The sequence below is a fragment of the Simochromis diagramma genome, unplaced genomic scaffold (genome assembly GCF_900408965.1).
Source record: "Simochromis diagramma unplaced genomic scaffold, fSimDia1.1 OVJJ01000816.1, whole genome shotgun sequence".
Lineage (NCBI taxonomy): Eukaryota > Metazoa > Chordata > Actinopteri > Cichliformes > Cichlidae > Simochromis > Simochromis diagramma.
Genome location: NW_024386908.1, coordinates 17,827,579 through 17,855,198, shown reverse-complemented (window position 1 = coordinate 17,855,198; position 27,620 = coordinate 17,827,579). Strand labels below are relative to the sequence as shown.

General features: G+C 40.6%; 2 protein-coding genes and 1 long non-coding RNA gene across 15 annotated transcripts in view; 1 reads left to right on the top strand and 2 right to left on the bottom strand.

Annotated features, from left to right (window-relative positions):
* Positions 1-2,989: 2,989 nt before the first annotated feature.
* kcnj8 (potassium inwardly rectifying channel subfamily J member 8) lies at positions 2,990-11,516 on the bottom strand. The gene is made up of 6 exons (XM_040035812.1): positions 10,562-11,516; positions 9,140-9,288; positions 8,175-8,335; positions 6,039-6,178; positions 5,382-5,598; positions 2,990-5,225 (listed from the first exon to the last, which is right to left on the bottom strand). The coding sequence occupies exons 1-6, from the start codon at positions 10,906-10,908 to the stop codon at positions 4,974-4,976; spliced, it is 1,266 nt and encodes a 421-aa protein (XP_039891746.1). The 5' UTR covers positions 10,909-11,516; the 3' UTR covers positions 2,990-4,973.
* A 717-nt stretch (positions 11,517-12,233) lies between these two features.
* Positions 12,234-27,620, bottom strand: part of abcc9 (ATP-binding cassette, sub-family C (CFTR/MRP), member 9) — an 82,793-nt gene continuing 67,406 nt past the window's right edge. For 10 of the 13 annotated variants that reach the window (XM_040035804.1, XM_040035802.1, XM_040035803.1 and 7 more), the window contains 5 exons: positions 25,173-25,281; positions 19,476-19,579; positions 19,252-19,385; positions 18,794-18,856; positions 12,234-17,553 (listed from right to left, as the gene is read on the bottom strand). In XM_040035804.1, coding sequence (XP_039891738.1) covers positions 17,416-17,553; positions 18,794-18,856; positions 19,252-19,385; positions 19,476-19,579; positions 25,173-25,281 — 548 coding nt within the window. In that variant the 3' untranslated portion in view covers positions 12,234-17,415. Of the gene's footprint in view, positions 17,554-18,007; positions 18,299-18,793; positions 18,857-19,251; positions 19,386-19,475; positions 19,580-25,172; positions 25,282-27,620 lie in introns of all 13 variants that reach the window. The other 3 variants (XR_005696390.1, XR_005696392.1, XR_005696391.1) reach the window with 1 other exon arrangement.
* On the top strand, positions 25,200-25,883 carry LOC120735958. Its single transcript, XR_005696393.1, has 2 exons — positions 25,200-25,316; positions 25,414-25,883. It is a non-coding gene; the product is annotated as an uncharacterized LOC120735958 (long non-coding RNA).

Genomic DNA, 27,620 nt, shown 5'->3' with positions numbered 1-27,620 from the left:
GCTGATTGTGACCTACACCCATTTTCACACCTTGGCTCGTGTGATTAGGTAGAGGATAATTAGGGGGTCCATTGTCTGTCTTGGGGGGACACTCCACCATTTGACCCTAGAACTGAAGAAGCTTCTCGGATGAGAGGTGAAACATCTTCAAGCATCTTAAAGAAGTCCAGACGCTTTTTTTCCCCAAGCTCCTTAGACTACGCTGACCTGGATGACTGAGAACCTTCACAAACAACAAGTTACAATCCAAAAAAAGGGAATTATATATTTCATATGCATTCTAATTCTGAGTTTATTTATCAATTAAATAGAGTAAAATATGCACACTTAAATGTATAAATAATGCTCTTTACGGAGTAATTTAGCCTGTAGTGTTAATCTCATATAACACTACCCAGTGTTGGTCAGTGTTAAATCCTGACTCAATTTAGAGTCACTTTAACTCTGGAATTTCAACTCTTGTGAAAGAGTAAATTTAACATGGTGAAAGAATGTCCGGAGTGTAGCCCCGTCCGAAATGATTCAGGTTTAGATTATAAAGGAAAACGGGGGAAAAAAGTTCATGGTTATAAAAGTGGTTAAAATATATAAAGTTGATAAAAGGTTTAAAAATCATATGCTTGGTTACCAAGGTACTTCATTTACAGTTGTAAGAGTTCAATGAATAAAAGGATTTCATGATTTAGAGTTAATTTATATGCTGTGTCCAAATTCACAGGGTGCTCCGAAGAATCCTACCTACGTCACGTAGGTAGGATTCTTCAACAGCCGAGTAGGATGGACTTGAGAAGCTGGCCTTCGTTCAAGTCTGCCCTTTATTCCACACATTTCTGGTCGTTCACACCACAGCATGAAAACTGAAAAATGGACCAATAAATGTTGCTCCGTGTGTTGTGTACTGTTTTAATTTCCGAGGAGCTACAAAACCGGTATAAACGTCACCGGCATGTTTGGTACCTTAGGCTCATCAGAGCCAGTCATATCCAGGTAAAATAATCTACCCTAAACTACACGCATTTAGGAATTACATAGCTAGTTTAACGGATAAGTCCTTTTTTTTTTTTTTTTTTACTTAGACCTGGTTTAATTCTGGTATAGAACCAGTCGAATATTTGTATATCCAACTGCAGCTGTCAGACCATAGCAGGGGTCACCAGCCTTTTTAAAACTGAGAGCTAGATAAAATTCTGAACAGCTTGGTTCATCTCCAAAAGTTGATTCTGTTCATCTGGACGTAGCGTTTTGTGGGAGAAACGTTTCGTCACTCATCCAAGTGACTTCTTCAGTCTCAGCTGACTGCAGGTTTCCCCAATCTTATAAACAGTGCATTTGCATAATGACTGAAACCAGCCCACCTGAGGGAACAATGGGCTGGGAGGTCAGTTCCTTAATCATAATTATGCAAATTCTCATGACCATTGATCAACAACCACTGACCAAAACCCAGAGGGTTTACTTTCCTGGATAATTGAGAATGCATCAAGAAAGCTGGTTCATCTTTAGTTATCTGATAATAACAATTCTATCTTGATATGCTATGTCTTATCACAGGTTAATTTTTCAAAAATATTAATGATTTAAGAAAGGAAAGGGCTACATGTCAACATCCAACTCTTTATTTCTATTAATGTCTTACTTCGTTCCTACCTGATTGACATGTTTAGGAATTATGAGTGATTGGCACACTGTAGTGGTAAAAGTTGCTACCAATCAAATTAGGACATCGTAAAGTTAAAACAAAACACAACTGACTGTTTTATATTATATCTAATATATATTATGTAATATATATATGTGCCACCAGGGACTCCTTTAGGACCATCGCATTCAGTTTCAGAGTCGGTGTGTCCACGGTGTGCCAGATCACCCCCCAGGTAGCAACGACCATCTGGGACTGTCTAGTGGACGACTTCATGGCTGTACCTTCAACTGAAGACTGGCGGTCCATCGCAGAGGGATTCCAGGAGCGCTGGAACTTCCCTCTCTGCTGTGGAGCTCTGGATGGGAAGCACGTCCAGATGAAGGCACCCCCCCCCAACTCAGGATCCATGTTCCACAAATACAAGAGAACTTTTTCAATTGTTCTCCTTGCAGTTGTGGATGCAGGGTATCGCTTCCGCGTCATTGATGTTGGGGGATATGGAAGGTATTCTGGCCAACTCCACCTTTGGTCAGGCTCTTCGGGCTGGGACTCTCCATCTGTCTCCTGACCAGCCTCTACCTGGTGGAGAAGACCGTGGAGCCCATCCCCATGTCTTTGTGGCTGATGAAGCGTTCCCGCTGCGGCGGGAGATCATAAGGCCTTTCCCTGGACGCCTCCTCCCATTAGAGAAGAGGATCTGCTTCTCTATCTCAGTCAGTTATGACACATGCTGCGTGCTCGGTCTCTTGCATTTAGATCAGGCAATGAGATAGAGTACAAAGCTGCGAAGTATGGACTGAGGAAAGCCATTACAGCGGCTAAGAGGCAGTACAGGGAGAAGCTGGATGGCTTCTACTCATCGTTGCGTCCTCAGTCCCATCCTCTACACCCTGTACACCAATAGGGATAAAACCATACTGAAGTTCGCAGATGACAGTGATTGGTCGCATCACTGGAGGGGACGAAGCGGCTTATAGGAGAGAGGTGGCCGGTCTGGTGTCATGGTGTGGGGACAACAACCTCACCCTCAACACCGATAAGACAAAAGAGATGATAGTAGACACGAGGAAGGAGAGGAGGCCTCACCAGCTGCTGTTTATCCGGGAGAGTGAAGTAGAGAGGGTGAGCAGCTTTAGATACCAAGGCGTCTACATCACTGAGGACCTAACCTGGACATTGACAGCACACAGCTGGTCAAGAAGGCTCAGCAGCGGCTGTATTTCCTGAGGAAGCTGAGGAAATTTGGTATGTCGGCCAAGATCCTAGAAGAAAAGCAGATCTTAATCAGTGTATAAACTGCATTAGTGAGTTTGTTATATATTTGTGAAAGACTGTCTAACAGTATAATTATGTAATCTTTTTTAATGGGTTTCTGCATTTGCTGCTCAGTGACAGACAGACAGTGAAACCACATTCATGTTTTGCATTTGCATCATTTGCATACATAAGTATTTATTCTCAAACAACACAAAGACAACCATACGTGAAAAATACACAAATCAGTACCATACGGTGAATGACTGCCATGACTTCTCATTAGTAGTGATTGTGAACTTAATTAGAAAATATTACTTAAGCAGTGCGTCTGCCCTTACAACAGCCAGGTGTTTTTGCGTACTGCTGTTGTGATAATACAGCATGCACGGTTTGGACAGATTATGGAAATGAACTGGAAACTGGAACCAAGCGGAACAAGTAGAGATACAGTGAAGGCAAACATGTCAGTAATGCTGATGCGACAGCTGGTTGATTTCACATGAAACTATTTGTGGTCTCAAAACTGCCAACAGAGGATTGAGCTGATGGTGAAGGATAAAGAAGGACTCTGAATGAATCACAACACCTTTGCAGTAAACAGTAAAAGTGAACACATCCCAGTCTTTTCCCGCTCTGCACAGTGCACACCATGGCTACAGTAAATCTACTTCAAAGCTGGAATAATCTTTTATTTTCACGAGACATTAACATGCTGATTTTTAAAATAAACCATTAAGGTACAAAAGGTTCAATGCAACCTCTCGTTTGTCCAGAGTGAAATCTTCAGATTGCTTTCTCTGTCTGCGGATCATTACAATAAGTGGAACACATCAGCTGGGTCAGGGAGCATCTCGTCTTCTGAGTGGAGAGAACTGGTGACTGAAGTTGAGACCAGGCAGGTCACACAGACAAACACAAAGGGTATTGTGTGTGTTTAAGAATATACTATTGCTGCTATTCTGAGTATCTGATGTGCAGCATCATTGAGATAAAGGCATAGAATTGCTAGTGTAGGTTAACAAAGAAAACGGGGGGGGGGGCAACGACAAGAAAGACGAATTTAGACAATCTGCATTCTTTCTAATGGCCAGCAGGGGGCAAATCCTTTGGTTTCAGAGAAAAGTCCAGCTGAACTGAAGTCTATAGAAGTGATCCTGACTTCATTAGTGAGCTTAATGAACACTTTCCTGTTAATTAATAACTTTCAGAGCTTATACAATACAACATGACAGTCATTATATAAGTTAAGGACCGATTATGGTCACCGCATTGGTCATGTCTCATCCACAGTTCTGTTTTACAGTGCACAGGCATTCAGTGTATTTTTCTAAATGATAGGGGAAGAGGAAACCTCTGCATCAGTGGTGCTGGTGTAACTTAAAACCAGAACAAGCCGGAAGATTATCTTCCTATGTGTAATCTGTGACTCTCTGAGCTTGTGTACTGATGCATCACTGAAGTGATGGTCAAACCAATACAGTCGTCTGCAAACAGCCTGATCCATGTTTTATCATCCTTATGGACTCTAATGAGGACCATAATTTACAGAAGGAACATAAAACTTATACAAGTGATTGAGTCCAAAACCCAAAAGAAAAGTGTTTACTGACATCAGTTTTAAGGCTTTAGCCAAGATCTGGGAGCCAGAGGAGTAGCCCCCTGATGGCCATGAGAAAGAATGCAGGCTAAAGCCACTTTTGCACGTTTTATACCGTAGTGTTTCAGAATGAAAAGCACTGTATGTCATTTAGAAATCAGTTTAAGCTCACACAACCAATTCTGCAGTTTCCATCCGTCTCTTATCTGTTTTAGTATCTGCTTTCTGGGTTTCTGTCAGCGCAGAGGAATGTTACTTTAACTGCTTAGAGATCACAAATGTAATCTGAACAGGACCCATTTTAAACCATGAACGTAAACACAGGGAACATTAACAGTGAACGTGTCGAGACACAAGTCTAGATATGCCAGTGAAAAGAAGAAGAATGAGTCCAATCAGAGAGACAGATGCACCAACACCCAGGATCTTCCTCCCCACCAGGAAGAGCAGTGGAGCCAGCAGACGGTAGGCCTCATGTCAGGTGACGGCGTTCAGGTTCTGGCCTCCATCGGTCGGGGTGAAGAACTGGACTTTAGGCACGGCGAGGCCTGAGTTGTTCCTGCGGAGACTCCCACTGCTTCCTGCACCTTTGCGCATGGAGTTGTTGCGTCTCATGGAGTTGCGCTTCCTCAGTGAGTTCTGGTGCGAAAGCTCACTCTTCTGGAGGGTTTGGATTAAGATGGACGGCTTCTCGTCCAGTTCTCTGGCACTGCAGCATGGCGTCGCAACCTGCAGGAGGAACAAGAGAACATTTTGCGAACATCTCTTAAACCAAGTTCACCAGTGGGAAGAGACACTGACCCAAATCAATGTTTTGCTGTGATTTAATGATGATGATGATAATGAACAAAAGTCCACCAGGATCTTTTTTGTTTTAGCGTTTACCTTGACTGTGTTGCCAAATTTGGAGTAGTCGACAGAATACACGCCCTCCTCCTCTGTTACTATGGGAACGAAGCGGTGGCCCCACTGGATCTCCTCGGAGACGTAGGAAGTCCGTGCCTGCGTGGTTATGCCCGTCGTCTCCACAACTCCCTCCAGGATGACAATCACCTCCAGGTCGCTGCACTGCAGCTCCATGGCTGACAGGTCGTACAGCGGGCTGAGGGCAGAGTGGGGGGAGTCCAGGTTTAAATATCAGAGTATGTCAGAGTATGTGCAGGTGATACATGGTTTCTGTTTTAGTTGTTTATTTAAACTTTAAGTCTGTGTTTGTCCAGCAGGTGGCGGTAGGGCATAAATGAGTCTCATCTTCTTATCTCACACTCTTACACTGTTACTTTTATGAGTTTTCTTTTTCCAGTGATTAACTTTTAAAAAGAACTAAAGGTAAAACAATTACTTTGGATTATTTTTAAAGCAAAAGCAGCCAAATGCCAATATTCTCTCCTCTCTGCCATTTTCTGTTAATCATAAATCAGCCGAGGGGCTTTCTGGTTGATAACACATCGCATATTATCTGTTTGTGTGGACTGTGGAGAGCACAAAGTGGGGTTCAGTCAGGTGTAATAAAGCCACAGCCTCCGTCATGTGTTTCTGGACCTGTTTTTGTCGATGACGTGGCAGATGATGAGCGGGGCGAGGAGGAACAGGCTGTTGCTGCCCACAGCGCTCTCTGTCTGCACGTCGATCTGATGGATGGGGATCACCTCCCCCTCTGGTGTGGTTGTCTTCCTCACAACCTGCAAGCAGACGAAGTGTAGTCCTAATTAACTAACAGCTCGATTAAACCTGAGAAAAAAATTGATTTTGAGTGAATTCTGAAGTAATTAAAAACCAACCACATTGTTAGACATATTAGACTTCATATGTAACTGATATCACCCAGGGCCTGATCCTGTTCAAGCCAAGTCCTTCAAATAAAACTTGGTACAACCTCAATTCATAACTCTACTCAGCTGTACTCACCAATCTGCAAAATGTTGCATATACAAATTGTGGAACAATTTCAGAAGAAAAAGGTCAATAATTAGAATATTTATTTTTCTATGTACAGTAAATAAAATCAAAAGATTCAGAGAATTTGGAGAAATCTCTGTGCGTGAGGAATGAGGCTGAGAATCAGTGCTGGATGCCCGGCACATTGCATTAATGCTTGGGCTCTGGTCTGCTGAGCAACTAAAATCCTCCATCAGACTAGAATCAGACATCATTCCTGTCCCGAAGGTTTCTCCCCAGATGATCCCAGATGTTTACAGACTGTAGTTAAAAGAAGACAGTCTTTTCCAACTTTTTTGAGACATCCTATCAAATTAAAAATGAGCTCATATTTCTCTTATATTTTAAAATGCCACATTTGGTAAGTTTAAACACTTTCCGTGTCCACTGTGAATAAAATATGGATTTATCAGATTTGTGCACTTCACATAGCATCCCAATATATTTGAAAGTGGGTCTGTAGATATTTGGGTGAGATAGCGACATCGAGGTAGAGTCAAGCTGAAGATTTCTCCTCTTGCCCCTGTGGCGTTATATTTTTACTGCAGCCCCTTATCTAAGCTTTCCTTCTTACTAAGCTACTTGTTGCTTTATTTTGGTAGATACTTCAGTGATTAGAGAGGTGGGGTATATAATTTAAAGTGAAGAAAAGTACCCGGCTGATCATTTCTGCATTTTTGTAGTGAGTAATTACTAAAGTTGTGTTACGTGAATAAATGTGGGTAACTTTCTTAGACTGGAGGTGCTCACGGAGATAAAACTGCCACAAACAGCTCAACCAACAGATGAAAACTTAATCTGGTTAAAACGTCTTTCACATGTTGGTTCTTTATTCATTGAAAGAATAAAAAAAAGTCGCACTTCAGTTTGTAATAGATGCAACAACTCTGATCATCACATAAGAAAAAAACACTCATGTAATAAAAGTTTTTCTTGTGTTTTCAATAATTCATTTTGATGTTCTGATGGTTTTCTTGTTGAACTTTTGTCTTGTTGTTACCTGGAAAGAACTTACGGACCAAAAGTAGATCAGGAAAGGAGGAATAACATTTAATAATAGACATTTCTAAACCCACGTTTGAGTTGCTCCGTATCTTTTAAAAATGTGAATATTTCACTGAAACTTTAAACAGAATTATTAGAACCGGTCCCAAAGATCATTTTAAAAAAGCATTATCTTTTGGCTAAAGACCCAAACTAAAGACCCACCTTTCTGACCCCGCTTTCATTTTTTTGCCTGTAAGTTTACCAGATTGAGTCACATCAAAGTTTTAATCTGTGACTCTGAAATTTCTATTTCAGTTAACTGAACAAAAACACAAAGTATTTATTGTAAAAAGATCTCTTGCGATACGTTCTAGGCCCACTAGGGGGCCGTGGCCCACACTGTGATTGGTAAGGGAAAGATTTGTGAGAGGTCTCATTTATATGTCTTAAATCTTTGGATTGTGGTGCAGTGCTGTTTTCTCTTTTGTTTTTATTGTTTAGTTATGATTTGTATTTATTTTACTTTGTGTGTTTCTTCTGATTTTTCACCTTTATTTCTATGTACATATAAAATGAGTATGTGCAAAGCTATATAGGCGTATTTACAAAGTTTACACTTTCTATTAAAAAAAAGTGGCAGCTGACATTTTAGAGCAGCAATTAGATGGAAAATGTCTCAGATTCATGTAGAAAAACACAAAAACATATGTTGAGCGAGTTTGATTTTACTGATGGTTAAAACGAGAGGCTCACCTGTAACCTGACGGTCGCTCCAATGATCATGCTCTTCCTCAGATCCCCGATACGAATCATGAAGCACAGCCGGTTGTTCCGGACTGCGATCACGGCGTGGCGGCTGAAGATGAGCGTCTCTGCCCGACGGTTCGACTGAGCCGTCTTCATGAAGATACAACCTGAGGAGGTAAAATTCGGCAAGGTTAACCTGAGCAGGTGCGTCTATGCACGCATCAGTACTTATAGGTCAGAATGGAACAAAGCACCGCAGTTCTTTTAACATGCCAAGAGTCAAAATGGCTTCATTGCCAGTGTTTGAGCGGAAACGAAGATGTCAACAGAACCCTTTTTCTTCAAGTTAAAAATGAGTCCTGTAACCTATCTGACCCGAGAGTCAGAATCATACATAATTAAAAAGAGGGCAAAGGGTCAAGCCGGAATTGTGCACTGTAGAGCCAGGCTGCTTTAAACCCGCAGGTCAGAAATGCTTTATGTTTCTTTTCGTCTCTTTCAGGAGAAATTTCACTTCAAAATAACTCAAAGGCGCTAAATTTAAAGACATCCAAAGTGCTTTGCTTCTCAAACAAAAGAAAACACTTTATTAGATATAGTTTTCTGGTATACTTTGAGCCTCAGACCACCACAGCCTACCTGAGCACTGTTGCTGACCATGATCATTTTTTTATAGCCACACCGCATCCATGCTTACAGCAGGAAAATGTTTCATGCCACAAAGTTCAAATCTTAAACTGGTTTCTTTGACATGACACTGTGTGATGCTGTCATGTAAACATGAAGCAAAAGTCTCAGAGAAATGTTTCCAGCAGCTTGTGACTCTGTGCATGAAGAATTAAAGCAGCCCTGAAGTATAAACAGCATCCAAGGCGACAAAAACTGAGCGAGGTTGATATTTCTGTCTTATTTTAACCATCGATTTTCTGCTGATCCTTTTAGGTTTGAGGTAAACACTTCATGCACCTTACCCAACATCACAGCATTGATGATGAGTCCCACAATGTTCTGCAGGATGAGGACGGTGATGGCAGTGGGACACTGCTCCGTTATCACACGTTCTCCAAAGCCGATGGTCACCTGAACCTCGATGGAGAACAGGAAGGCTGATGTGAACGACCTGCAGAGGGGAAGACAAGTTAAATCAAATATCCTGGGGGATAAACTATTGTGAAATATTCCTCTGGTGCTGCTGGACCTATCGCTTCATGGTTGAAATGAGCTTCACTGTGAAAGAAACAATGTAAAACCAGAAAAAAGGTAAAATAATTATTTTAGTTCAGCTCAGTTCACTCTTTTTCATTGAGGAGCACTTCGACAGCGCCCCCTGCCTTCCGCATCCTGAATCGCAACCAATTTCATGCACAATGGGCTTAACCTCTAACATCCAGGTCTTCATGGCTGATCGGGGTTAGGGATGGGGTCACAATTACCAAGCGGTCAGAATGCATGTGAGATACTTGATGTATAAGGTCATGTTTCAAATTGAGGTTTTTATTCAGTTTGATTAAACATATTACTAAAATGCACCCTAACCCTGAATGTCATTTATTCACATACATGTTGGATGTTGAGAAGTTAACAGGAAGTAGAGTTGCGGTCTTCAGATCAGGTCTGGTCAAACCCTGTTACTCACGACATTTGCTCCCCAACTACTTTTCCACAAGACTAATTCATAAAGCAAGAAATGATGACAAACATAGAAAAAAACAGAGCTGACCTCCAAAAATACTTTTGATGTAATATTCATGAAGGTCTTTTAATCACTGGTGCGTCAATATTAAAAAGCACGTGAACAAGTCGATGTCCTGCAGTTGAAATTCAGATAAGATAAAAGTGCAGACGCTTCATCAGCAAATTCAGAAGAGAAAAAATTTTATGTGAAAAGGTTATGATGATTATGATTATGAGATTTAGGGAGTGTGAAAATAAAGCAGTATTTCAATGGAAGATGGAACCGCCACCTCAAGTGGTTCCCGACAATGGATTCTGATCATTTCCAAGCAAGAAGCAAAAGCAAATTTCCTATTTGCCTTTCTGTCTTCTCCTTCCCTGTGGTAAGGATTCATGGGGGTGAGGGTGGATGCGCTAACATGGAAGTGCCAAAAAACTTTTCACCACATGCGATCTTTCTGCTTCTGCTCTTTTATTTGCCTGAAATAAACGCAGCAGAAGTTCTCTCATTCCCTCTTTTTTCTCTTCCACAGTTTAAAAATGGAGAATGTTGGCGAAGAGAAGAGGAGGCGGGTGGGAGCTGGGAGGTTTGGATCAAGTGCAGACGGATACAGAAAGAATTTCGACAGAGCAAAACTTGACGGATTTACACCAAACACACTTTAACAACCTCGTTTTCTTGGAACAGGTTACATGAAAGCACTCAGGCTTTTCCTTACTTCAGATTTTTTACGCAGTCGGTCATGTTTTCACGCGTAGGGTCCAGGTCTCCGTGCGCAAATGCCACCAGCCACCAGCTCATGGCGAACAGCAGCCAGCTGCTGACGAATGTCGTGGTGAAGATGACCAGCGTGAAGCGCCATTTAAGGTCCACCAGCGTGGTGAAGACGTCCTGCAGGAATCTCCCCTGCTCGCGGATGTTCTTGTGCGCCAAGTTGCACGAGCCGTTTTTGGCGATGAAGCGCGCTTTGTTCACGCGGTCCCTGAACACCGGCTTGCGGGGCATCCGGGAGACGAGCCCCGGGAGACCGAACTCCTCCGGGATGATGCTTTTCCTCGCCAACATCTTCTTGTCCGCTTGCCGCTCCCGATGGCAAAGAAAACAGTCCTCAGTGCGTCTTTACGCACGGACGCAGCATGCCCACCAGCAGGGAAACGCTCAAAGACGAACGAGCAGTTATAACTCCGTCGCCTTTCGGAGATGTTTCGGACTGAAGGCAGCGCGCCGCCTCTGCTCTGAGCCTCTGAGGGCTGGGACGGTCTCCACTCTGCTGTTGACGCACTTCCAGAGTCAAGACCCGCTCGGATCAGAGCGCTGCTGCCTTCAGGCCCCCCTCAAAGGCAGTGGGAAAGGGCAAAACCACCGAAACGGCCCGCTGTGGAAGGCCCTAGAATCTTTTTATCTTATAGGGTTTTTTTTTTTTTTTGTTTTGTTTTTTACTTTTTTGGCAGTTTTTTAAGCACTAAAACAGATGTCTCTTAAGTTCGGTCATTGTTTAACCCACTTTATCAAGAATGTGCATAAAGGGCTAATTTCATGCATATAAATATCAAAGAAACATGGAAAACAGTGAAGAGGAAAGTCGTCACATTTGGACCATTATTTGGCATTTTACAGAGGGGAGGAGCTACTCTTGTCTGTAATTGTAGCTCTTACTCAGGTTGGAGGCGGTAATCCTAACCCTACCTTCATTTAATGGAAGCCGAACAATCGGACCTGCAGGGACTTTAGTTAGAGCTGGGCACAAAGTCAGCACTTTCCCTGCTAATCTACATCCATGAAACCAATCAAACTAGACTCAGTTGTCTTTAACTGTCTGTAAAAACCTTTATATTTACCCGTCTTTTCTATCCAGTTTAAATTTGTCAAGCCACAGAGGTGTTCTCCAGGCAAGCTAAATGTTCCTATGGGACAACCCCATACAGCTATAGGATGGTTGAGAGGTGGGTGTCGGGTAAAGTAAGGGCAAGATTTCGATTGTGCCGCTATAATTCATGCAGGAATGACTCTTTGAGTTCAGGTAAAACAAAAACAAACATCAGCTGTTGATAAAAACCAGTGTCCAGTTTGACTGGTTTTGTGTTTCAATCTGTAAACACGTCTTTTAAAATGAACACAAAAGCTCAACAAGGAAAAGTTTATTAAGAACAACAAAAAAGAAAAAAAAAAAACACCTAACGGCTCTCATTTTCATATATTTTCTGAAATGTGTGCAATTTCCTAGTACATGTATTTGGATTTATTTTAGAAACAGTCATCAGGGGGCGCCATTTAGCAATTTATCACATCTAGTATTGAGGGTACCGTGACTCCTGGCCTGTGTCCTGAGGTAGGAAAGGTCAAGAGTTTACAGCCGTGAAAGCAGCCCAACAAAAACAAACAGCCTCACGTCACTCAAAAGCATTTTATTGTTATTACAAGTGTAAAAAAAAAGAAATCAGGCACACATAATAATAGCAGTTTAATAATATATATGTTTAAACCCTTGGCTATACAGGCTACTACATACAGAATGTACATACAGAAAAAAATGACCATCTCCAAACTGATCTGTGAGAAAGATGTCAGCATTTACGATGCTCTCTGTTAACAGTCAACTTCATGAAAGCAAGTAAAGCTCTCTGCATAGCTCCGACAATGAGTTACATGCAGTTCCCTTACATTTCCACCCGTTCGCTGTTTTTATGTACTTGTTTGTTCCCAGAAACTAAAACACACGTGAAACCTGTTCGAAAAGAGACATTCTTTGAGTGAAAAAACCTGTGCAAAGTGTAACGTGGAAAAATGGCACCACTGCTTTTTTGCTCTTGGTGTAAAATGTCAGCTTCGAAGACAAAAAGTGGTTTGGGGTGTGAGAGGATGAGTTTACAAGGGCAGCCGTGTGCAGGTTCAGAACAGGAGCAGCATGGAAGCACAGCAAGGAAAACAAAGGATTTATGAGTGTGACGGTGGCCAAGAGCATAAAAAGTGCTGCTGAACGAGGATCAAAGAAGAGGAAGAGCACTCGATCGCTAACAGAGGAGACGGACGAGGACTTGGAGGAACTGCAGGGACAGAATATAAAGCTATAAAACAACAAAGACATTCAGTGTTACAGGTAAAGCTGTCAGGGGAAAGAAAAGTGCAGGCGAAGCTTGTGATCACCAAGTGTGACGGTAAACCTCACGTGTCATCTCGTTGTGTTATATATATTAAAACAAGTTGTAAAATGAGAGAAACCACAAAGTTCAAAAGCTTAAGTGACAACTTCTTGAGATGAAACATGTAAGATATTTAAACAAGAAAAGGCTGAAAAATCATGTTTGGCATTCAACACTGTACAGTACAAAGTTTCAAATTTTAGTCCAAAAGCAAATTAAGTCTAATGAATATACAATAATATAAAGGGACAATAGCACCGCTCCCAGAGAGGTTAGAAAAGATATCCCAAAGAAATGCACTGAATGCTGAGCTGTAACTACATATTGTTGCACTGTTGTGCACTGAAAATATCACCCAAAAGCTGAGACCTTGGCTCACGAGTATGATTTATTATCACTTAATTTGAGACCCGTAAGTGTTGGTCAGCCATTTTTATGTTTGAGAGCACAGGAGTGGCAGCGCAAATGGATTCACTGTGATGGCAATGAGCTGGTTTCCTTTGGGTAACATTTATATTTAAGACATTTTATATATTCAAAAAGCCTGCCTATTAATTAAATAGCCTATTAATTCATTGATATGCATGTTGCGTGTGTTTTTAACTACAGAAAGGGACGACTTCTGCTGTTTATATATGAAAACTTGCATTGTAGTGACAGTGACAAGGAATCTTGACTATTTCTATTATTTGAAACCAACAGAAGCAAGAACCATCACTAAATGGCTTATTAAATCTCAAAATGATTAAAAACACAACAGTTCCCAAGCACATTATGAAGCGGTTCCATTTCCTGTCCCACTGCACAGTGTGAACACTGTCAGGCACGTTTCTGTGGCATTTTTCTATTATTGTACATTATCTTGTGATGATGAGAAGTTTTCTTTTATCTGGGAGATAACAGTCATAATTATGAGATACTGAGTCTCCCAAATATTTTTCTTTCAATGCAAAAGAAAGGACTCTGGCATCTCTGCTGTGTGTTTGATTCTTTGTCCACAAACCCCTCCGAGAGCGTCAGAAGTCGGGCAGACAAACTTGGCTCACAGGTACATCTCCGGCCCCCAAAGGTTCTTATCTATGTCAGATATTGTGATGCCATTACATTGCCTAGCAACCACCTAGCAATGGACTAAAATAACATTTACACATGTACAACAGCTCACAACATCATCCTACAGTTTAAATTTCAGGAGACCTGATCCACACAAATTGAATTATACATGCCGAGCGAGAAACCATCAATAAGCTTTTTTAGGATTTCAGTTAGCCAACATTACAACTTTTTTGTAAAGATGAAAGAAATGATATATCAAATGTTCATTTTTAATTTTTAAAGGTGGCTTATGGTTATGAAGATGCATGTAAAATGCCTTCATAACTCTCCATGCAGAGACAAAGTGTCTGCCTCTAACAGGATTTCCAGCAGAAAATGAACTCTCCTAGTTTAATGGACACTTTAAACAAAGCTACATGAAAACATTAAATCTAAATCTACTACACAATGCATTGCACAGAAAATGAAAAGTGTTAGCTAGGACTTCCAAGGAGAATCCAATCAGTCTGATAAAAACAGTGAGTGTGTTAAAGTTTCATTATTTAAAAATAAAAATATATAAAAACATGTTGATATCAGCCCATCAAAGAGATGGAGCAGTTCCCATATGCAAAAGCTCTTTTTTTTTTAACTATATGGACTCCTCTTTATGTTCACCTTGTGAATGCTAAATTTCCCTCTCTAAAATTCACTCTCTCCTATGGGCTCTAATTTGGTTTCATCCGATTTATTACCAATGTTGCATTATTGATGTGCAAAATAGAGATTGATGTAGCTCTAAATTTCAGCCCCTAGAACTGATTATTAAGTTACTGCAAGTTACTGCTCTTCCTCAGTAAAAAAAAGAAAAGACATCACTGCCCTCTCAAACATCCATGAAGCATCTCTGGAGTTAACGGGAGGCATGCTGGGTATCTATTGTCCCCGAGGATAAAAAGTTCAGCAAAGCATGACCGCAGACAGACAGCAGGTTCACTGGCTGCAGGCCGAGCCGTGACACCTTACAGTGTTTGTACTAATGGAGGCATAGACGTACAACTGATAGAACAGGGAGGAAGGAGAAGTAGGCCAGAAATAGAGTATCCAGCCTTCACTTGGGAAACTCCTGTTGGTATTTTGTGACGTCTCATTTTTGGCATCTCGTGAAAAATGTCAACACATGTTCAGTCAAAGAACGGCCACAACAATCAGCTGTGTTATTTATCATTATAAATGCATTCTTAAACTGGTTAACAAAACCATATGATTCCATCGGCTTTGTCATTTCTATCAGTGTTACCTCTATGGCAGAACTTAAGGTCAAAAAGTAGAGTAGAATACAAAAGGGTCGATTTAAAATCCTTCCACTGTGTTATTCAGAAAAATAATGGCCAAAGAGCCAACAGTCATTTTTAAAAAGGATTTTAAATACATTTAAAAATTCTTCCATCATTATTATTGCATAATACAGGTGCTAGTCAGTATAAACAGAGGTGGTGCATGATCTAAAAAGTAACAAATATTTTACACAAGATAATTAAAGACTGTAAAAATTAATATATCTATTAATATGAAACAACACTTCTGTTCACTCTCCAACTATTAAATCTTTACATTTTACACTTTTCACAGCCTCAACACCTGAAATAAAATCTCAAATCTCCTATTTAATAAACTGAATGTATTTCCTACTGTCTACAAATCCCATGAAAAGACCAACAAACATAAGCCTCTGTCTTAATACTCTAACCTAAAAACCTTTCAAATCCATTAAAAAAAAATGTGTTAAAAAGAGGTAACAGTGCATTTGTTAAGGCAGGTAATCCATATTGGGTGCTCTCAGAGAGATTTCATATAAATATGGTAGTTATAACAATAATGATGTCATGGCTTTAGCATTATCTTGACATTTTATGGAGCCAAAAGCTATCAGCTAGTGCTTATTAGCTTGGTTAGAAAAGTGCATCCACAAGTTTAATCAAACATAGAAAAATTCAAATCCAAAAGGTGCCAAAGCCATAAACATGGGTGAGATGTCTAGTTCTAGTTCTAGTATTGCCTAACTTTAAACATATATGCAATTTAAATGGGTCGTATAGTCCTAGACACCTATCATATGGCCAACTTTAGCTCAGGAGGAGGAGCAGGTTGTCCACCAATCAAAAGGTTGGTAGTTTGATTCTTGGCTCATTTAGTCTGCATGTCAAAAGTGAGCGAGATGCTGAACTCCAAGTTGCCCCTGATTCATTTGTTTTGTCAATAGAATTGAAGATTTGCATTGGAAATGTTGACTTGTCTTGGCAAGTTGTGTCTTAGTGCCAAAACCAACACGTTTCAAAAGGAACAACTTTTACTTTGAAGGTGAACAGTCGTCATTTACCGTCTTCATCACATTCCTCACAGTTTCACTGCTGCACAACCTGCAACCGCAGCAATCTGATACAGACCAAAGCAACCACAGAGGTTTTCAGTGCAGCTCCGTACAGCTCTTTCTGGCCGATTTCACCTAGCAACTGCAGGCAACCGATCTGAGATACACGTTTTTCATCAACATGTTCATTTCTTTTGTAAATTTAGACATTTTGACACAGGATCTGTGGAGATTTTTCGAAGCCAGCATCAAGTGGCCACAACTGCAGTTTTTAAGACTTACTTTTTTGTATTTGTGGTTGCATTATTTAGTGTACATATTACATATTTTATAGTAGGTTTGGTCATTCGTGGGATTTACTGGCAATAAGAAATGAAATAACTTTGCTTTTTATCAGTTCTTTATTAACTATTAACTGTTCTCACTATTCTTATTCTTAGAGCACAGGAAAGATATGCCTGGCTGCCCATTTTGATACTGTGAGCTTTGCAAGCATTATATTTATTGCTTATTTTCTTGTTTAGATCTTGAGAAAATTTTGAAAGTCGGAAAAATAACTTTAGATTTTCTATGAGACAAGTGAGAAAATATATTCATTTGTAGTTTACATTAGCCATCCATCACATATAAGATATATCTTTATTATTTCACTTTCCAGTCCAAATACTAGTAATGTTGTGGTTTGTGTAATTGGGTTTTGTTAAATTCAAACAAAATAAAAACGGGATGAACCAACCGATGGACTCATTGATTAGCAAGCCTACCCAAAGCACCTTCTTTTACTTCCTGACTTCTTTAGTACAACTTCTTAAACCCACTGACTGACAGCTGACCCTGTCTCCATTTGGTGAGTGCACAGGGAAGCTTCTTCTCGTAGAAACAGTATGTTACTGGATTCCCTGCAGTGGGGTAGTCTCTCAGAGGGCTGTTCACCTCAACAAGAAAGTAATTCAGGTAAAAAAAAATACAAAAACAAAAAAACCCAAGAAACTGAGCAGGTTGTCAGCCGTTGGGTCCCGCGTGTCCCTACATGTCAGCTTTGACAAACGAAGCAAACATCCCATCCTCCTGCTCCAAAAGCGTCTCAGGTTTGTCGTACTCCATGATGTTGCCTCGCTTCATCACAATGACCAGATCAGCTGTTAGGATGGTGTGGACACGGTGCTGGAGACACACAGGGACGACACAAAACACAAACATAATAAGTGAAGTGTAATGTTTTGTTTTAATAAAATTATAATATGTTTTAAACTAGTTTTGTTGGATCAAAGGAAGGATTTGGTAAGAATTTTATAGACTGGTCAGCTGCTATAAAATTAAAATATGCGGACTCTTCACAGTTTTGGAGATGATGTTATTCTTTTTGGAAGAGATGTCCAAAGACCCATTTTATTGATACAGTCCAATTTTCCAGTAACCTGCTGAATGAGATGAATGTAAAGCATCTGAACCAGTCAGCTACTAAAAATACAAATTCAGGTTTAATTCTAACTGAATCCCTTCTCAATTTTTAGTTTGGAGGACAAACAATGTCACAACACTGAAGACTGTCGTCAAATTTGCACTGCATCCACAAGGAATATCTTTAAAAGAGCATGCAGTATTTTCTTGTACCAACCAGGCTGTCAGTGGCAATAAAGCTTCAGCAGACCCAGAGTCAGACGTCAGCTGTGGCTCAGCCAGGAAAAGAAACAGAAACAGGCAGGAAAATGGAAGAAAACAGGAGAGACCGAGAGTCGGCTGAGCCAAAGTGGTCTGTGTTGATCCGGGTCTACTTGTGAGTCCTCACTAGCACACTGAAGAGGCTCTCCTCCTGTGCTAGCAGGTTGGGACCAGAGTCACTTTCCACCAAGATCCCTGAGGAGAAGACCAACACCTGCTCGGCATCCAAGATAGAGGACACACGATGCTGGTGGCAGGACAAAGGGAGATGAAGGAGGACAACAGAAAATGTAGTAGATGTAGTAAAAAAGAAAAAGTGAGAAAACAAAAAAGAAAAGGAAGGAGGTTGGGGGGGGGATTTGGGAAAAAGTAGAAGGAGACAGCAGATTGAAAAAGAAAGGAAAGAAAAACAGAGCAGGACAAGACAGCAACACAAAGAGACAAAAGTCAGAAAAAAGGGAAGCATATAAATAAAAGAACCGGACAAGAGGACTGAATTTAAGTCACTAAATCCATAAGGAACTATGTGTTACAAACTGTTGATGTGTGGGAAAGGCCATTAATAAAAGGCACAGATAAAGGAAACATCTGTGGGGTAAATAATTTAATGATAGATGAACATAGAGCTCAGTGCAAAGAGAGCCACATATCTGCATCTATCTGTACAAACCTCAGCTGACCTCAGCAGTTTTTTTTTTGCCTCATTAGTAACAACAACAGGATAAAAGACTGAAGGACTTACTGCGATTGTTACGACTGTTCTGTCTGCAAACGCCGTCATCACGACTTTCTGTAAGATGTTCTCCTGCAAGACAGAAAGACGAAACAGAGAATAGAAACCATATCGTCAGGTGAGGAAGTGGTGAGCTGCTGTAAACGTGATCCAAAGTAGAGCGAGGCTAAAATGGGGCTGTCGCGATGCAAACTGCTTTGCAACCCACCTCCAGTCCAGTTACATGTATTTCAAGCTGTTGATGATGTCATGTCTCTCTTTACTGATGCCTTAGAAATAACCTCATTTTCTTTGTTTGCTTTGTTCATTTTTTGCTTCTTTCTCTAGTATTTTTGGGACAACTGGGGTTACATAAGTAAAATGAAACTGGCTGACGATAACATTTAATTACTATCCCACAAATATATCTCTATTAAGGAAAAAGCTTCTGTACATGATTGCACGAGATGCCATGAATAAGCACACACCGTAGCCATGTCTATAGATGCTGTGGCTTCATCCATGATGAAGATGCTGCTCTTTCTGACGAAAGCTCTAGCCAAACAGAAGAGCTGCCGCTGCCCAACGCTGAAGTTCTCTCCTCCTTCTGTCACGACAGCGTCTAAACACAAACACATCGATCAAGTATTCTACTTCAAAACCGACTTTTGGTGCAATAAGCTGCATTCTTTCTCGAGTTAAGTTTGCGCACCTAGTCCTCCAGGCAAAGCTTTCACCATGTTCTTAAGCTGAGCGATCTCTAGGGCCTCCCACAGTCGATCGTCAGTGCACATCTTCTCTGGATCAAGATTAAACCTGCAACAAGTAAACATCATTAACACAAAAAAAGCATATTTCTACCTCTCATGGACTGACCATAGATTTAATACACCACCTGCAGAGGCTGATAAAGACAGTGATGGACCCAAGACCAACAAAGACATCACAAATCACGAATGTGAACTGTTTCAGCAACTTTTACTGTCTTTTTAGTCTTGGGCAGCCAGGAAGGAAAGTGAGTCCTTTAAATGAATAAAAATGCCAAAAACACATCGAATGACTGATCAGCACAACACTTCCACGTTATACACTTTTGCTGCCATTTCTATAGAGAGTCTAATGTCATGAAAAGAAGAAAAAGAAGAAGAAACATTCGGGAACATGAATGGCTTGCTTGCTGGGCTAAGCTTTGCTTAATCCCTGTTTTGTTTAAATGAATTATATTTAATCTTATTTCATAGTGAGGACAACTGGCAGAAACTGATCTAAAGAATTCAGCCTCGGTCCAGTCAGTCTTTTGCCCAAATTACATCCAACCTCATCCTAATGACTGAAACTGAAAAACAAGAAGGACATTCAGAGCTCTTCTTTGGATGTTTCTGCCTTCTGTTCTGTTCTCTGTCAGGATGATCCCACACTGCTTGGGGATCTGGGAAGGCCGATCCATGACTGATAGTCTTCCACTGTGTGTTTTTCTATCCAGGTATTATTTTACTGCATTAAGAGTGTGTTTGGGATCGCTGTCACACTGAAAAAATAAAGCTTTTGCCAATCAGATGCTCCCAACACCACTGACCTGTAGTCGTGTTTCTTACAGATAATCCTTTCAGAAACTGCTCATCTGCTGCTTGACCTTCTAGTTCTTCTTCTGTCCCCAAATGTTTGAAAGACACATAGCACACCATGCCAAGATGAGAAAAATATCTATAAAAATATTTTATAGATTCAACTAAAGAAATGGCGCACGCGATGTGTTTTAGTGACAGGCTGCTAGTAACAAAGTGCCTAAACATAAATTTAAATTGGTTCTTTGCTAAGTTGTCTGGTATGTGTGGACACAACACTGGTTCATCCCTTCAGTTAGGTGTCTTTTATGTTTCAATGACTAATTGTTCAGTCCAAAAAACCCCAAAATGTTTCTCTGAAAATGATTAGGTACAAGGACTGGATTCAAAATGAGTAAAAAAGCAGCCAATGGCTAAAGAAAAGCTTTGGAAGACCTTCAGAAACACAATTTGTTATGTACATTCAGCTTCACCTTCCGCATTTTAATATCTTGCATGAATATACGGATGCACAAGCTGCCATAATGTTCCATATAACTCTCAAATGATCTTTTAGTCTTGCAGTAGACGGATCACATGTGTGTGCATTTTAAAATGTGATGAACAAAATGTGCATTTGGTGGACGCTACAGCTGATGGATCATTTCTTGGCTGCACTCTGAGCACAAAAAATTCCAATTATCTAAACAGGACGAAGCAAAAATATTACTGACCTTTTCTAGATAGATGGAAATTGGAAATTTATCTTAAGACCCACTTAGTTAAATATGCCAAACAAGCAAAAGACGTCCTTGGATGACATCAGTGTTGTCAAAAGACCACAAAAGAAGTCATCATTTTATGTCTAAATCTGGCTGAAAAGTGAAAAGTAAAAAAGGATTTTTTTCAGGCTGCTCATTACTTGGAGTAAATCTAATGTCAGCCATTCAGCAATAGCACGATGAGCAGTTTTCTGTTGATTATAACACCAAAACATGTTTAACTGGTACAGCAATCAAGCTGAAAACTGAGTTAAATTTGGCTCTAAAGTGAAGGTTAGTACTCGTCTACTCTTCATACTGCTTGTTTAAAAAAATTCAAAAACATCTTCATATTTTTATACATTCGATTGACAGCCACATAAATCATAAGTCAAGTTGACACTGTTGACACAAGTTGAATTGTCAGGCGCATGTCTTCAACAGGTTTTTGCAGAGTGGGCTGCAAGTTTGGAAGTTCGGGCCAAACAGGAAAAAGAAAGCAAACAAAGCGGTTTTAAATGATCATTGTTAAGTCAAAGGCACTGAGTTCTAATGTTAAATAAGGAGAGACGAGGAGAGAAGGAGAAAATGGTAAAAAAAGAAATAATTAAAAAGAAAGCTGTTCTGTTTATCCTTGTTTTGTGAGATGTTTATACTGAGCTTAATGCTCATAAACATAGATTTAAATAATGACATCGGCACATGTACAAGCAATCCCTGTGGGCCAAAAGCTCAATTTCAGGCATCTGTTTTTACTCTTGTCTCTGTATGCTGTTTTAGAGAGCTGACATCCCTAACATGGTCATCTTGGACATGGAAGCCACGCCCACCTGCTGGTTAAACCTTCTGCTTAAGAGGGGCAGCCAATAAAAAAAATTACTGGGGTAAACTGAGGAACATAGGAACTAAAATCACTCATTTCATACCGAAAATGAACTGAGAGGCTGTGAACAGCCAATAGAAGATTATTATTTGAAAATGTGAATCTAGTAGAGTCCAAGAACAAAAATAAGGAGCGTGTAGATAAACAGAATAGGTCCTGTTTGCATTTAAGAAGGTCAAAGGGTTAATATAACAATTAATTCCATGTTTGTTTTAAAACTGTGGCATTTCAAATAATTATAAATAATGCATTCATTACTACTTCTGTGTGTGTGTGTGTGTGTGTGTGTGTGTGTGTGTGTGTGTGTGTGTGTGTGTGTGTGTGTGTGTGTGTGTGAGAGAGCCGAACTGTGTGAGAGCATCTATGATAACAGTGTGAAGCAGTCACTGCCGACCATTCACCTCAGGCTTACGTTCACATAAACAAGAGCTGCTGAAAATGCCAAAACACAGACACGCACTCACCGTCTCCCACTTTCACATACAATTATCTGGAGCAGCATATCTGTCCAAACAAACAGCACATGCACTTTGTCTTTTATAACAAACAGAGTCACTGTATCATCTGGTAACACAAACACACAGAGGCTGCGAGTGTGTACGCACAAAACGGCGCTGAGTCCTTCATCTCTCCAGCGACCTCCTCGGTACGTGACGTCTGTGACAAAAGTCAGATTAGGTCCCGGCCAGAGTTCCCACTGCGTTCTCAACCGCTAACCCCACAGCTGGGACTTTGTGTCGTCATGTGACAAACATCTTTCGGGACAGAACTCAGACTACGATTTGGCAAAGAGGGTTTTTTTTCTCTCTTTCTGGTTAAGAGCTCACAATGAGGCGAGTCCGGGTTTTCCAAATCTGAGCGTGGTTAATCAAGCAGTGTGACACTCAGCTATGGAGGCTTAAAAGAGCCAGTGCTCTGACGGCATGTTTAGATTTTGGTCCACTAACGTTTGTGGCAAACATCAGTGTTTCTGCATCAGACGAGAACAGGACACCCCCTAAACCGTCTGTGTAGTTTTTATTTTAGTTTTTCAACTGTAATTTCAAGCCAGACAAACTCCTTCCACTGTTTCTGGTATCAATTTTCATCATCACAGTTTCTAAGAGTTGGACAAACATAACAGACGCGATATGCACTTGCTCTTGTGCATCTGCCGTGCATGCTGGATCAAATCTAGTGTGTCAAAACAGCCTGACTTAATTTCATTCTGGGCAAGTGGAGGCATGTGCACAGAGGTATATCTGGTGAGTGGAGCAGGTGCTGAGCCAAGGTTGTGTGGAAAAAACACAAATTCATGACAGCACAATGGAGTGCACCACGGTTCGGTTGTTTCCAGTAAAAGTTCTCCCTCAAACTCTGGATGTTCCAGTTGACTTTACTGTGATGTCAAGCGTTCTGGTTTTTTAAACTGCAGGGCGATAGCCAGCAGTCACACGGTCCGATCTGCAGTAAACAGCAGAGCACACGGCTCACCTGGTCATAACTGGACTCCTAGGAACAAATTTGCAGGAAGCCATTTGGACGTAGACAAGAAATTTAAAGATTTGAATCTGGTATTTTTCTTTTATGGGCTGATTGAGGAAACTTTTTGATCATATCTTACGTTTCCCAAAATTATTCATCTAAATGCCCCACATTAACAGGTTTATAGGAACAAGCAAGTATTAACCACAAACCCACAAAAAAAAAACACAAAAGACTACAGCGAGTACAAACAATGGACCATCATGGTCCCCGTGTAGTCTAGGTGTGGTACCTGCCTCTCTGCTAGTGTATGAAATGAAGTGGTGGGTGTGGCTTCTAGAAGTCCTGGCCTGGCACACCTGCTACTCATCACCAATCAACGTCATATTTAAGCTGGGTCTCGAGCCTTGGGTGATGCCTGACTGTTCTCCCCCAGTACAGTTAGAATTGCTGAGGCTGTTTGAAATACCAAGCTGATCGTGACTACTTTGCTCATACTCACTGTTTGATCTTCTCTCTGAGCTAGAAGCCAGACACCTGAAAGGCAAGTCAGACCCCCACCAAGCCCACCCAATTAAGAGTATTCATGTTTTGTTCTTTGAAAACTGAAGAGGAGAGGTGCTAATTTCGAGAGACAAACAGTTCGAATCCCTGCCCTAAAAAAACAGGATTACTTACCTGAAGTTCCTTATCTGTGATTCATTCCAGATGGAATTTATCACAGCTGGAATTAGCTGAAGACTGTTTAGTTTTTAACCCTTTGACTGTGTCATGTGCTTGAGTCCTGAGTGTGAACCCTAACATCCAAGACTAAAAAGCAAAGCCAACATGAAAATGTCTTAAATCTGGATTATTTTTTTATGGCCACAAGGGGGCGACTTTTGTGGCTGCCAAGAGGTTTGCATAGCTCTAAATCGGCTGACAGATTCCCAGATATTTATCCCCAGATGCCACATTGGAGGTGGTCCTGAAGGTCATACACTCACTATTAATCATGTGGTTCATCACATGTGTGCTATTGATGTCAAGGAGCAGGTGGGGTTGGATTACCTGGGAAGAGATCTCAAGACTAGTGTTGCTGCTGCTGTTCAACAACAGATGTTCGCAGTGGACATAGATGGCCTCCTTTACTTGTCTCTGACACCATCTGTCTAGTCTGTCCAATATGTGAGTGCTGGCAGCCTCGAAAGAGTGACAATTTATCTTTTACATGCAGGTGCACAGCTGAGTCTTGTCCCAGTGGGGTTGGCTCTCCTAAACTGTGCCGTGCATTTGTGGAGTGTTGGTTTGGTTTCTGCATTTGGTTTGTCGAGTTTCTGTTTGGGTGATTAGTCCTTGTGATAAACCATTTCTGACGTGCATCGCAACATCAGTTTTTTGTGTATATAAGAAACTTTTTAGAGAACCAAACAACAGTCAAAGCTTCTGTTCACCTTTAGCAGATAACTACTGGTTTTAATCTTGGAGATTTGAATTAAAGCTCTGTAAACAAATCTTATTCAGATTTTGTTGATGTTAACCTTTGCTGTTACCTCTCTTTACCTTTTAGGTAACCGATTTGGAAGTACGGACCACAGAGAGCACAAATTATAGTTCTGATTGGTAACACAAGAATAAAATTATAAACAGCAAAATCTGGGAAGGAAAACATGGCGAGGAACCAGATCCTAAGGCTTTACATAATAAGTCTTCAAAAAGACTTTTTAAAAAAGGATATAGTCAAGTTCTCTGTAGGCATGTTAATCACGAGTGTTTACCTTATTGATCCACTAAATAAGACAGGGTCCTGGAGGATGATCGAGAGTCGAGACCTGAGAGTCTGCAGAGGAAGCTTACAGATGTCAATCCCATCTATGATGATCTTTCCTGCAAATAAGCAAAACACTGTGTTCACATTCCAGGTAGTTTTACAGCCACCGACACTCCTCTCATAACAGAAAAATAACAGTTAAATTATCCAGTACAGCTTTCTTCTGAACTTTCTTTCTATATCTACAGCTCATGAAGTTCATTATAGTGGCACTTGAGGCGTCCTGTTCTCACTGCGACCTTCTCCTGAATACTACCAAAAAACACCCATTCTGCATCAGCTGCAGGAATAGAGTTCAAGCTGCTTTTCCTTCTGTTTAATCTGGAAATCTCACAGCTGCATTATAAGACAAATCACCAAAGCTTGGTGACATCACGCCAGCAGGTGTGATGTCACTTTTCCCATGGGCCTCTCACCAGGAGGATGACATCAGCCAGTATAAACTAACTGTTAAGCATCAGTTCACTTAATCAAGTACAATTTATTTTAATCTTTATTTATATTTTTGGCAGCCAGAGTTGGCACCTCGTTTTATGCCACAGTGAAATATAGATGCATTTGCTAATCAACTAATAGTTAATAACTCATGTTTACCCATCGGCTCAAACGTTGTAGTTTCTGTCTTACAAAAATGACACAATTAAAAATAAGTAAACCAGCTGATGTCTCTTACTCAATATTTTATGTTAAAGATGCACTATGGAAAAACGTTGCTGCACAACCGCAGCACGGAAAAATGATTGGGATGTTTACAGTGAATGTGCAACGTTGTTGCTTTGAAATGGCTGCTGAGGTCTGCAGCCATCAGTCAGTTACCTTCTTTAAACTGACTTTGCTGCATCAAGACGGTGATAAAACAGTAATAAATCAGTCAGTGTGCCATCAGTTCCCCATCAGAGTGCAAGCAAATCAAGTCAAGTCAGCAATCTGTGATAAATCATCAAAAATTGCAAACCTGTTGCTGTCGATGTAAACAGAAATTCAACTGAACTACAAACAACCAGAGTTGGGTCAGAACCTCATAGATTGGAAATTTCTTTGCATATGGTGACGTAGTTGTGGTAAGCTGGAGATTTTAATTACAAAATGACACAGGTGCTCAGAAACCTTGTTTTTATAAAGGAACATAACCAGAATGGAAACCAGCTGAGTCCCTGATTGCAGAGAAACGTGTCACGGAGGATTTGCACTCATCGGCACAAACTTGTATAGGTTTGCTTTAATTAAACCACCTTTAATATCTACCCTTTTCTCCTAAAGCTCTTTCATGTGGACACGATGAACGACCCTGAACAAATGTTTTTGTTCAGCTGAACACAATGTTTTATTTTCAGGGTGATGAAATCAAGATTGTTCTGTACAGCTCACTCAGAAGAGCAATCACCAGGAAGGTGCTCTGCTTTTATTTCACTGCTTTATAAGGAAATGTTGCTGACACAATGGTCTTAAATTTACAGTTAAATGAACTGTCTTCCCAGCTGTGTGTGTGAGTGCATGGAAAAAGTGACTGTGTAATCTCACCCCTGTCTGAATAATCTGTCTAGGAGCAGCCGTCATCAGCCAGAGTGAAAACAGAGTGGTACGATTACGACTTGCTTTCAAAATGCAATAACTAAAACAGACAGCTTTAGGACTTTATTTCTGCCCTCTTGAAGGAACATGTCTAGAGCCTGGAAACGAGTGCAGGAGAATGGGTCGAGCCTTTTTGTTATGTCCTTATCCTAGTTCTTTGATACAAGAGTCTACTTCAGGTTCTCTTAGAGTAAAACAAGGCACGCGAAGAACAAAAAGGCCTTCAGATTTGCACTTAGCAGGACTCGCACGAGTGTTTAAAAAGAGCTGAATAAATATTTCCTCCAACATGTACATAGTACTGCAGTAGTGGCTGATGACTGAACACCTTTTAAAGGAATAATTTACAATAAGAAGTGCTTTAGTTCTAACAAAACACACTGCAATATCTATCGTCATTTTGTCTCTGGGACTCAGTCACCTTAAATACTTTTATTACTGCTCACTCTGACAGATCATTTATAGCATATTGGATTTATAAAAGTAACTCTATTAAGCTTGTTCAAGTCGTATTTGGGTCTATAAATATCATGGACAGCTTGAATCCACATAACAAGCATCTCAGATTCAGGAGGAGCAATCCAGCTTCAGTTCTAGTTGTGGAACAGTGGAACAGCTCTTTACTGTCAGGAAACTTCTGGAGCAGTCATGAAGTTTGACAGTCTAGTCTACATGTGTCTGGTATACTCCTGCAGTACTGTGTACCACAGTGTTGTTACGAGCCATCAGGTCATATAACCAAAATCCTGTCTCCTTCCTCTCTCCCACACAAAGTCAAGCATGCTTTTTGGTATCTGGTATTGGTGCTGGTATTCACCAGGGT

Bases quoted from the DNA above. Each gene is read 5' to 3' on its own strand.
- kcnj8 (XM_040035812.1), bottom strand. From the start codon at position 10,908: ATGTTGGCGAGGAAAAGCATCATCCCGGAGGAGTTCGGTCTCCCGGGG. The intron at 5,599-6,038 runs GTCCAGAAACAC...CTCTGCCCTCAG, and splicing joins CACGTCATCGACAAAAACAG to CCCGCTGTACGACCTGTCAG. The intron at 5,226-5,381 runs GTAAACGCTAAA...TTCCTCCTGCAG, and splicing joins AATTTGGCAACACAGTCAAG to GTTGCGACGCCATGCTGCAG.